The following is a 12,246-nucleotide window of genomic DNA, read 5'->3' as shown; positions in this document are numbered from 1 at the left end:
TGATTTGTCTTAATTTTGTCTATGTTGTTTCTAATGTCTCGGGACAGCACCTTGAAGCTGTCTCCTGGTTATGAAATGTGCTATATGAACACAACTGTCTTGCCTGATGATAATACAAAACTTTATTCAAATAGCACCTTTCAAAACACAGTTACAAGGTGCTTTACAAGTTAAAAAATTACAAAACTGAAGACAAAAACAATCGGAAACAGTTAAACTATTTTAAAAAAACAATTGAAAAGCAACCAACCTTCTCACGCAGCTCTAGAGCACATTTACCTGAATTATAAAAAGAGGAAAGAGTCAAAACAACATAGAATAAAACATTATAAAATGATTAAAATAGAAGTAGGAGGAAGCACGAGAGAGAGATATAAAAGAGGATAAGTAGTTTGCCATCCAAACATCCTTTGATCCTTTGAAATGTCCCAGTAAAACCAGTGACACTGAGTTTAACCTAATGTGCTCCACTCAGCGACACTTGGTTACTAGAGGAAGTTCTCAGGAGTTAAATAAATGTGGTTTAGAAGTGAAGAGTCACGTGATCTGCTGGATCAGGCCCATGTTGATCGTGCTGTATATTATATTATGACTTGTATCTGCTTTACACAATCACATTATGGTGGACTTGTCTTCCTTTCGGGGACAAAAAGTAGGTCCCCACAATGTGAATTACTAGATTTTAAGGGAAGACATGTGTTAGGTTAGAATACGAGGTTAGACATTCAGTAACTATGGTTAAGGTTAGAGTACATTTCCAGGAAATCAATGCAAATCAATGTAATGTCCTCTGAAGTCATAGAAACTCTGTGTGTGTGTGTGTGTGTGTGTGTGTGTGTGTGTGTGTGTGTGTGTGTGTGTGTGTGTGTGTGTGTGTGTGTGTGTGTGTGTGTGTGTGTGTGTGTGTGTGTGTGTGTGTGTGTGTGTGTGTGTGTGTGTGTGTGTGTGTGTGAGAAGCCTCTGGAGATGAGCGCTGACGTCGTGGTCTAGTGGAGCGTGGATGAGGAACAGTGATGAAGACCCTCAGCAGGAGTCCTAACAGGCCTTAGAGGAGAGGGAGGGGAACGCTGCTCGCCCCATGAAGATGGCAGCGCAGTCCCACACTGTACGGTCAAGTTCAGACACACCTGATTATGTCAAAGCTGCTATTTAAAAACTAGTCTCTTTTAATAATATTTGTCGATTTCATTAATTTTGCATGATTATGGGAACTTTAAAGCTGAATCACTGGAATATCCATCCTCCCAGTAATAAAAAACCTCTGGGTATTATTTGTTTAAGATAATATTTATGTTGCCATTAATTTATATTGTCATATTAAGATTTGGAACGGTTAACGGTCACACTGTATTCTGTGGTGAAATCCAGACGGTTAGTTATACAGTTTTGAGCTTTGATTACATGGTTACCGTGGTGATTTGGTTGATACTCTCCCATATCAACTTAAGTTAAGTGCAGTTTGTGTTGTAAAAAGGTGTCAGAAGGAGCAGCAGGTTCTGTCAGAGCTTCACATTTGTTTGAGTTGTCTAAGCAGACAGAGTCATAAGTGTGTTTTTAGAGTTAACAATCCTGCAGTAATACTGATAAACGTGATCATTATGGTCACTATAATTGGGATAAAAGATTCGTCTTCACAACATAACATGATACACAACATTTCTACTTTGATTTGCATGTTTAAAATAATGTACTTAACAACTAATGTTACTGAAGTTACTGATTTCACTTTATGTTTTGTGGAAAAGTCTGAAAAAAACACAGTATAAAGCCACATCTCAATTCACTCATCCCAACACTACATCACAGCACATGCAGTCTGGGACGGTGGGAAAGCTCTGTGTCAGAGCCCATATTTGGACCCACTTGCAGGAGTTGTACTTAAAATTCCACACTCCTCATCGTGACTTTTTCATAGTTTTCTGTCATTTTTTTCTCAGGCTCTTCATGCCTTCATTATGAGACAGGACAGTATAATGTGTGAAAGGGAGACATGCAGCAAAGGGCAGAAATGATATCAAACACAGCAGTTAATTTTCACATCTGGAGCCTTTTTCTAGAAGAGGGTTTACTAAGTTATCTGCACGACTTTGATGAGTAAAACCCCCTCACATGTGGTGACTCTGCAAACTGACTGAGAGTTAAATCATTCGGGCAGAAGATGGAAAAAGTCCCAAGAATACCATTTGGATGGTTTTACTGACCAATACGTCATTAAATGTGGTTTTCTTCCTTCTCTCGCTCGATCCTCTCTCTCTCCACCTGTCGCTGCCTTCCTCTGTGGCCCTCTGCTCGTAGGCCAGTGAGCTTCCTCTGGAGGAGCTGCTGGCTCTGTATGGATACACGGTGCCAGATCCAGAGAAGGAGACCTGTCAAATGGCTGCCAGCCTGCCAGGCATGACACTGGACAAGGTGAGACATAACCCAAACAACACCAGCACAAACAAGGTTCCTCATTCTTATCGAAGGGTTTGTTTGGTCAAAAGTTTATATTTGGATTCCTAAATTAACGAACAATCGAGAAGATGTTAACAACTGACTTATGAAGCATTGTGTTTTATTCTACTTTTTTCTTTGCTCTGCTCTATTATTGATATTTTGTTTTTCTGTTCAGGATCAGCTAACAGAGGATCTCTTTACTGGGGAGGAGGAGGAAGAATCATCCCCGGATGATCTCACCCCCTCAGTCACCTCAAACACCTCAGATGTGCTCCGCCGTCTCCAAGGTATCACACACACAGATTAACACATGGCTGTATAACTTTTAAATTGATCGTATTTCTCCCACATGAAGAAAAGTTTCGAAAAGAGAGTTTGATTCATAACTTTGATTCAGATGGAACACTTTGCACAGTCAGGGGATTTTTTTTCTGATGGCTGCAATATTTTCTCTTATTTTAACTCATGTCTCTGGTGGGATCGGAGCCTGTTACTCATAACTAGCTGATACATTTCAATAACAGTACCTGCTGGGCTTTATTGTGGTACAATGTTTTCGGACCCTCTGAATTGTTCTGGTATAATTTCATATGAGAGAGTCTCAGCATGGCATCTTCTACTGCCTTATTAGTTTCCTGTCCATGAGACGGAATGATGTCAAAGTCACTGAGACATTTCTTAAGAGAAGGATATTCAATATGTTGGAACTACCCCAGGTAGTGATTCTATTTGAAATGAATGACGGTATTTGTGCTGAGTCCACAGAACAAACTAAACACGTGGCAGGCTTTCTGCTTTTGTGTCCTTTATTTGTTCAGGAGAGATATTCAGGAGGTATTTTGTTAATAATATACTGAAGAGTAAAACAAATCTTAAATTAAATTAGATTCTTTTGAAGTTATTGTGATTCGTTGGCATAAAGATATGACTTTTAGACAGCATCACTTCCGAATGAATCTTGACATCCAGTATTTGAGTAGATCACCCTCCTCTCTCTTGTTTTGGCTTCTTTAAGGTGGAAACAAAGAAAGCTCATCGGATGAGGAGTCTGACGATGCCTCTATTCCCTCCAATGAAGAGCACAAGGTACTGACGGCTGTAACACATATCTCACTGTGACTCTCATGACCTGATTAGGTGATTTTAGGTCAAAGATATATGAAGCGTACTGCATAGTGTGTAGCGGTTTACATTTCTTTATAGGAAAGAGAACCACAAAACAAAACAGCTAATACAATATTTTTCTGAATTCTGAAGTCTTAACTTTGATCCAGTGACCACTTGAGGTGCACAACTTCAAAACTTGTACACATTCTTCCTGTCTTTATTTGTTTTACCTGTATAAACCTCATACATCTTGGCAGTGAGCATAATAATGTAGTGCAGGATCACCTAATTGAATTATGCCTGGGATCTTTATGCTTGACCAACTGAACCAAACCTAAACTAACCTCTTGGACATCGTCCCTGACTGAGACACAAATCCACATGTAAACCACTAATTTACCCGATTTTATTGGAAACAAAATGCAGCACTTACAAATTTATAAATTTACAGTAGCCTGAGAAATGATCTGTCACCATAACTCTACCACACAGTTCAGATCTCATCTGTGACACATTTCAGAACTGTGTTTGATTTCCTTCTCAGGAGATCATGGTTGGCTCCACGTACCAGGCAAAAATCCCTCCACTCAATCCAAATACCTACCAGGAAAAAGGTAAGCAACATATATTATCATCAAATAATTTTAACAGTTGTTTCCTTTGAGATTAACACATGTGAACCTTATATCAAGTTGCCTAAGGACTACGTTTCAGCTGATTGAAGCCTTCATGTGTAGATCTTTCTGACTTTGGCTACTCGTGTTGATATCTACTAAGACAGCTTCATCATTTCTCTCTTCTCTCTTTAAATGTCCTTCCCCCTCCTCCTCTCTCTCTCTCTACCATCTTCTCATCCACTTTCTCTGCTCTTTCCGCTGCCTCTCTTTCTCTCCAGTCTACACCAGTGAGGACCAGTTGCTGTGGACGCCAGGTGTCCTGCCGGTGCAGGAAGTGGAGGAGTTCTTGCTGAATACACAGAGACCACGTCGCCAGGAGGGGGCAGCACTCACATCCATGCAAGCTAACACTGTCCGTGACAACGAACAGGTAAAGTTATGTAATTTCAAGGGTCGTCAAGGTCCCACTGTCCATTTACACAACTCGTAGCTTTTGAGCAGGTCACCACATGCTTCAACAGAAACATTCTTAGATATTCTTTAACTTGAATCTTTTTCCTCTTTTGACTTCCAGGCACTGTTCGAACTTATAAAATGCAAATTCAATGCAGAAGAGGCACTGAGACGATTACGCTTCAACGTGAAGGCAGTCAGTGGTAAGAAGAACCTTTTTCTGTTTGTTTGTTGGAGGTGTACGATTTGGGCGGTGGTGACATGAAGACCAGGATGTATTGTGGGTGTAGAACTCTTGACATTTGATTATTTGTGCAGCTGAATCTGTACATTATGTCCTGCCTCCTTCATGCTCCACCCGGGCTCCACCCCTCGCCTGAACGTTGCAGACATTTCCCTTTGTTGTGAAAACATCTGACCCCGACAATCTCCCGCAGCGATCTTCGTATGTGAAAGACAAACTTAGGAAAACTTTATAAACCAGTTTTCCAGGCATTTTCCAGAATTCATATCTGGAAACCTCCTTTTGTTAAAGCAGTATCTGAGCCATTAAATGCTCAGTTTTCTTGCTGCAAAGTATCTTACGTTGTCTTGCAGTGTGAGAGCCACAAATTAATATCACAAAAGATGTATTCCTCTCTTTGGTAAACAATACCACACCTACACACCTTACAGACTGTCAGCTACTTCACCCATCTGCACAATCTGTTTGATGCTGGCATGTGTTGGTGCTGATGAAGTGAAGGATGCCAACATGTTGCCGACAGAGCCCTTGGAAATGAACCATTTAAAATCCTTGAGTTTGTTTAGCTCAGAAGTTATTTGGACTAAAGGTTCTCATTTAGCAGGTTTTTCTCAAGGGGAGGTCACTGAACACTGCATAACATAGAGAGAAGCAAATGCACTTCACCTTCCATTAATTCTCAATCTGTGCGAGGGGGGGTGAAAAAAGAACTGCCTCCTCTGGTGAATCAAATCTGCAGCGTGGTTGTGTGTGGAGTTCAATTTAGGTGAACTTTGACCGGCAACATTCTCCTGCATTCGCATATGTGTGACTGTGTCCGTATTCAGATTTGATGTAGTTTGGATTTGAGGAGTGAAAAGCTGCTTCAGACAGTCCTGGCTGTATTCCTACATTTTCCCACACCCTGTATGTGAGAGTTCTTTCTGCATTAGGCTCTCTCCAGCCTGGGTATTGAGCTGCAATTTCATGGCTGCAACTCCAAATCCTCTGCAGCACAAAACCCAGATGGCATTAATTTTAAAAGCAATTTCAAATGGCTGCTATACTCCTAAATGTATTGTTATATGTAGCACTATGATTCTACTGGTGCTCTCTCTTAGATGAGCTGTGTGCCTGGAGCGAGGAGGAGTGCAGGAGCTTTGAGCTAGGCTATCGAGTTTACGGGAAAAACTTCAACCTCATTCAGGGTAACAAGGTGAGTTCTCAAAATAATTACCTGGCGCTCTCATTTGACGGCCTAGCTTAAACGACCTTTTCTTTCTCCTCAGGTACGAACGCGCTCCGTGGGCGAATGTGTGGAGTATTACTACATGTGGAAGAAGTCCAAACGTCACGAGTATTTCACCCAACAAACCACCAGGCTCAGCCGCAAGAAGTACAGCCTGCAGTCAGGGAGCATGTGAGTGCTGCTGGGACACGAACAGGGTCGCAGTCTAAACAGGGTTCATTTGTTTATAAATATGTACAGAGATTATACCTAAGCTGAAACATACATGAGCTATAGATGAGCATGTGAATCCGCAATTTTTTGAACCATGTGAAGCCATGCACCATGTTTTATTTCATCGTGTTTACTGCTACTAACTTGATCAAATATAAATATATATAAATCATTCTAAGAAAAAAGAGCAATTTTTAGTCTGTGAGTCAAAGTGTAAAACAGAAAGATAGGGTTGTATTCTATTTGCAAATGCAGGGTGTATTTACTGAATGTGGCCGGCTGAACTTCCCATTCAATCTTAACTGTAACACCCCTATTCTGAGAATGTTGCCCTAGGGTTTGTTTATCTATTCATTTAGAAATTTCTATCACTAAAACTTGTAATTTCACACTTCAGAGCTGCCCTAACATTGACCCTCCTCATCGGCTTTACTTTTTGTGAGTTTTTAGGGTCTATCCTGAAGTAATGTCACCTAAACAGAATTGGTTTCGCCCCAAATTACAAAATATCATTGTAAGACTACTTTTGCTGTAGAGATATTCCGCTGTATCTAGAAAGACATTTTTTGAATTTTCTTATTCCGTGCGCGCCACAACAAGTTGACATTCGCTGTCATAGTATTGGAATGGCCGCCAAATTCTCCGATATTGATTTGACTTAAGAGTTCAAAATCCATCCATCCATCCATCCATTATCTACACTGTTTATCCTTTGAGGGTTGCGGGTCGGGGCTGTAGCTTGTCCCAGCTGACACTAAGCGACAGGCGGACTAGACCTTGCACAGGTCTCATGGAAAAATAATATGAAGAGCTTGAGTGCAGACGGTCGACTCAGAGGAAGGGAAGAGAGGAAGGATACTAAAGCTAATAATAATAACAACCTCCTTTAAGTATCGCATTTGTCTGCTCACTTAAGTTTATGTTATTGTTTTAAAAAAGGTTCTTCCTGTCACTCCCGCTTTTAACTATTGACACACACACTTTCCTGTGCTTAAAGTGGTTGTGTTGTGTGTTGTAGGGAGGATGGAGACCAGGATGGGGATGTTCCGGACCTGGAAGGAAGCAACAATTCCTCAGGCTTGTTGTCTCACAGCTCCATGGGTCGGAGGAAGCTCGAGTCCCCGTTACCTCCACACACCGACCTGGACAAACAAGGTAACTTGGAGAACCGACGTAGTGGACAGGTTATTGTGGGACAAGGGTAATCGCCCGTCTGCCCTAAAATATTTTTTGGGCCTCATCATGTTCACAAAAGAATAATGTCTAGCATAAGAGCTGAAAGAATTACCACTTCAGAGTTTCATTTGAAGTTGGAGCAGCATGAAACACTCATGTACAAACAGGTGACAAATATATGGAAAATTCATACAATCTGTATGGATGGGGACTTTTTCTTCTGTCTTCACTCATTTGCCAGGTTACCTTTAATTTTTCACCTCTATACATACTAAACAATTCCACACACAGGGTGTGTAAGTAGGATTTTGTGTCTAACGTGAAATCAGAATGTTGTGCGTGTTCATCCATTTTTCTGTTTATAAATAAAATTATGTTTACATGAAACCACAAACACATTTTCAAAATCACATAATGATACCCATCATGCAGCTATATAGATTTTATTTTGTCATTTGTATTGTATCATTGTATAATTAATTATTTTGATGACATGATTTGCCTTTTATTTTGACATCACATATTCATTATCTTATGTCTCCATGTTATGAATCATTTTCTCTCCTCTGCTTTGTTTTCCCCATCTCCCCATTATTTTGCTTTTTGTGTGTCTTGTGTTGTTGTGTGTGTATGCATGTCTCTGTGTATGTGTGCGTGTAAATGCTGTGCATGTTGCCATGGCGCTCCAGAGGAGGAGGGCCGTCCCCGGCGCAGACGAACTCCCCGCTTTCTCTTAAAGCCATGAACTCATCCTCACAGGCCTCAGAAAGCAGGCTGGGCCTGCAGGTAAAGGAATCTTAAAGAGAGACAAGAAATACAAACATCCTATTGAATTTCCTGTGGTATATAATTTGATTCTAATTGAAGCCCAAGGGAACAGGTTTTAATGTAAAAGGCCATCAACTAATTTCTGTTCTTGCAGTAAATGCCACATTCATTCAAGATGTCCGATATATTAAGATACTTAATTCAACCCTTCCCTCTTGGGTTTGTGTTTTTTAATACTGAAACAACGAATTTCTGCAAGCAAACACAAGATCAACATCCCATGGCTGTTACTTTAAGAGGCTCTTTGAATCATGTACTGTAGGTTTGCAAATTACTTTTTTCATTACTGCAGCAGTAGGAAAAAAAAACATCTGTCCACCAAAATGCACCAAGTGGATAAAATGTTTCCTCTTACATTCCCACTCCTCACCCTGAACATCTGCTTTGCTTTATGTAGCTTCAGTGAGTGGGTATGATCTCCTGGGAGAAGTTTGTCAAGGACTTAAATGACCAGAATCAGGTCCAACAAGTCCAAGAGAAATGCTGAACTACAGATCAGTTAAAACACTCAAAGTCTTTAAAACACAAAAACAGCATTCATCTGCAATATTTAGTGAAGAAACCTAATTTACAGCAGCAGCTCTACTGGTTCAGGAAGCCGGGGATCATGGGTCATATCCACCAGGTTTTCTTTTTTCTCTTTGTGTAAACCACAGAGCCTGACAGAATTAGTCCCCACATTTGTCTGCAGAGGGCGCTGTTACACAGTGTTGCTTTAGGATTAAGAAGTATTTGAACATCATTCTACAGTTGCCAATTTTTGTTCCATTTAAACCTTTTTCTAAACTCTCCTACACGTGTGCAGATGGTGAGCTGGTGATGGGGCTGTCCGAGCTGTGTGGAGACGGATGTCCTCAGCAGCTGTTTGGCTGTCCCTTCTCTCTGCAGCCCCTGGGCGACCTGCGGGACCCAGGCTCAGACAGCTGTTGTCCCTCAGCTCCAGTCCAGCTCCAGTCCCAGCCTTCGGCCCTGAGCTCCCAGTCGGCCTGCAGGAGCCCTCCGTGCTGCCATGACGACCACTGCCTGCCGGGCTCCTGCTTTTACCAGCTACACATGCTTGGTGGACCCTTTGTTCCCGAGGACCCTGACTGTTCACCTAGTGGTGCGCCCGGCGGCCCACATGGGCTGCAGGTGGAGTTCAGCCTGCCGTCTGCCTCTCCGCCCTCGTCTGCTCTCCTCCCGTCACACTTCCAGGCGATCGGCGGCCTGCAGCACCCGTCAGCTCTCCAGCATCGCTCTCTCACACAGTGAGGAAGAAATTCAATGCCGATGTAGGTGTTTGCCTTTCATCAAAATCATGATTGGTGTTGGTTTTACAACTGACTCATACAAGCCCGAACAAGACGTGCATTTACTGAACCTTATGAAAGGGATGGACCTGCTCCCTGTGCTGGGGGTGTTGCTCGTATCTGAACCCTCTTTTCAAACTGATACACTTGAACTCTTTGTCCATTGTGTTTATCACTACTGTCAGGTGTTGATTGTGTGTTTATTTATAACAGTTTATCACCACAGCCTGCGCCAGGACAACACTGTAGATTGGCGGTGACAAGAGCTGCAGTGACCACACAAACCATCTTCATCTGATCGTCTAAAACCGAGCAGTGACTGACGATGTGAACAACCGTTGCTTTGTTGTGTTTTATTTATCATAATGGAGAAGTTTGACTTCTAAAGTCGACATCCAATAACATTTCTTTCTTTGTGTTCTGCTTATTGCTCAGCACTTTTGCCTCTGACTGCGTTCAGATCTGGTATTCGCATCCGTCCTGAGTGAGCCAATCACAAGCAGACAGCTCAAAGTACATACCAGCACAATCAAATTCATCGGATCACTCAGAGCACATTCAGAAGTGGCCACATTGTTTTCGCTGTGTGAGCACAAGCGTCCTGGGACGCACATGAAGACCGTCTATTCAGCTGACGTCTCTGACCTGCTACACTTTCACAATGTATCATATTTTAACATATTTACTGCCACAGCATCAACATGGACCCCCACATAATGAATTTTATTTAAGTCTTTTTTCAAATGGGTTAAATCTTAATACCAGCTCCGTTCAGTCCCACATGAACACAACTGCTGGGGGTCTGGTCATAAAGTAAAATCAATCAATTCAAACATTATATGATAGTTAATTTATTACATTACACGTGCTCACCTTGGACCAATGGTCTCTGTCTTCGGTTTCTCCTGCTTCTCTGGACCTCCAACCTCCTCCACTCCAGCTGTCTGTCAACCTTTGGTACAAGAGTCGATCTTCATGTAGAAATTTGTTTGATTTTAAAAACCTGAACAACATTTTCTGTGGTTCTTTTTAAAAGCTTTATAGGCGCAACAAGGAGCACAGTGATTTTTCGGATAATTTTTCTCTCTTTAGTTTGGCCTTTGTCAAAACATTTCATCCTTGTTCTTCCCTGATGATTTATAAAGTGCAATGCTTTCGTGTCATTTCTGACAACTGTTTCTATAAGAATGAATATCAAGTCCAGTGAAGAGCCTGACCTCTGACCTGCAGAGGTGGTTAATGTATGTTAATGTACATATGTTAATGTAAAATGTACATGCTAAGCTACGCAAGTCAGTCAATCCAAATCCTGCTTCTCATGTTCTGCAACTTTGAAGATTTCCTTGATCAGTCATCCAGGACTAACTTTGATGGTTGTACGGAGAGTTAGAGAAGTGAGTATGTTGACAGTCAAGTAAAAATGACAGACTGGTTGGGCTCCAAAAGAACGACCTAATGTAGCATTTAAGTTATTCTGCCTCTTTGAAAACCGACAAGGAAGCAACATCCACGTAAAGTCCAGTCCATGAAGATATGGAGTAAAACGAAAATAACAACAGCAACATTTTTATCGTCAGAGGTCTCTCTCCCTTCTTTCCTCTGAAATGTTTCCTTTAGCATCTTTAACGACCTTGACCTGAAATGAAGAAATATACTGATAAGTGTTTATGTGCATTTAAAACATCTAATAATTGTTATTTTTGCTAAGTGCTGCATAAATTCAAATTCCGTGGCCCCATCTGAACTGTCGAGCTGTCACGTGAATTTTGAGAGGGACAAACATTTACAATCACTGCACCTTTTGTGTTAAGGAATTATTTATTGAAGTATTTGTTAAAGTCAGTTCCCCATTTTATAAAGTGAATTAAAATTGAGAGAAGCTGGTTCAAGCAATCTGCAAACTATGAATTTAGATTTAGCCATGATGTGATGGTACAGATGTGATCAATTCAAAGACTAAAGGTTATTACAGTAAATATGATTCCAATATTTTATATTTTGTATCACTGAATAAAAATATGAACTTGATTTGTTTAAGTATTTCACAAAATCCTGTATTGATTTGTACGCTCATTAGTGCATGTGTGGTTTTCTGCATGTCAGTATATTTCAGTATCTGAAGAGGTAAAGGGAACGTAACAGGGGAATGAAAGACACTTTTCAGGTTATTCTTCCTTCGTCATCTGTTCATCTATTTATTCTTTGTCTGTAAATGTGCGAGCTCTTTCTGTGATCCCTGTGTAATGCCAGGCCGGTTTCAGATCAACGTGTGTCGTGTCTTTGACTGTTTACTTAAGAGGAGTTCAGTACAAGACCACAGAGGCAGCGAGAAAAATAGAATTACTGCTTTTAGTTCTTTCTTCATTTTCACACTTATTTCATAGCAATATTGTTCTGCTTCTTCTGTTATGTTTTATAATTATTATATTTTGTAAAGAAAAAACAATTAAAATGAACATTGTTGAAATATTAGGATGTATTGCTTTTCTAGCCCATGCTGCACCTTCTCTTGTCTGTGACATCAGGGAAACTATTGTAAGCAATCCTGTCTTGTCAACTTTATATTCACAAATAGAAATTGTGAGAGTTTAATAGTAAATACAAAAGTGGAGAGAAGTGATGTCTTCATTTGCCTTTGCAAATGTGGTTAAAAAA

General features: G+C 40.8%; 1 protein-coding gene across 2 annotated transcripts; it reads left to right on the top strand.

Moving 5' to 3' along the window:
- The first annotated feature begins 961 nt into the window (after positions 1-961).
- On the top strand, positions 962-11,985 carry mier2 (mesoderm induction early response 1, family member 2). Of its 2 annotated transcripts, XM_061077988.1 has the most exons (12): positions 962-1,105; positions 2,296-2,409; positions 2,612-2,723; positions 3,452-3,522; positions 4,088-4,157; positions 4,439-4,590; positions 4,735-4,816; positions 5,958-6,052; positions 6,126-6,256; positions 7,317-7,453; positions 8,164-8,260; positions 9,108-9,165. In XM_061077988.1, the coding sequence occupies exons 1-11, from the start codon at positions 1,079-1,081 to the stop codon at positions 8,217-8,219; spliced, it is 1,047 nt and encodes a 348-aa protein (XP_060933971.1). In that variant the 5' UTR covers positions 962-1,078; the 3' UTR covers positions 8,220-8,260; positions 9,108-9,165. The 2 variants fall into 2 exon arrangements, with proteins under 2 accessions (XP_060933971.1, XP_060933972.1); XM_061077989.1 differs by lacking the exon at positions 8,164-8,260 and having other exon boundaries at positions 9,108-11,985.
- Positions 11,986-12,246: the final 261 nt, after the last annotated feature.

Source organism: Limanda limanda, chromosome 9 (genome assembly GCF_963576545.1).
Source record: "Limanda limanda chromosome 9, fLimLim1.1, whole genome shotgun sequence".
NCBI lineage: Eukaryota > Metazoa > Chordata > Actinopteri > Pleuronectiformes > Pleuronectidae > Limanda > Limanda limanda.
The sequence above is the reverse complement of the archived record's forward strand: the minus strand, read 5'-3'. Positions and strand labels throughout refer to the sequence as shown.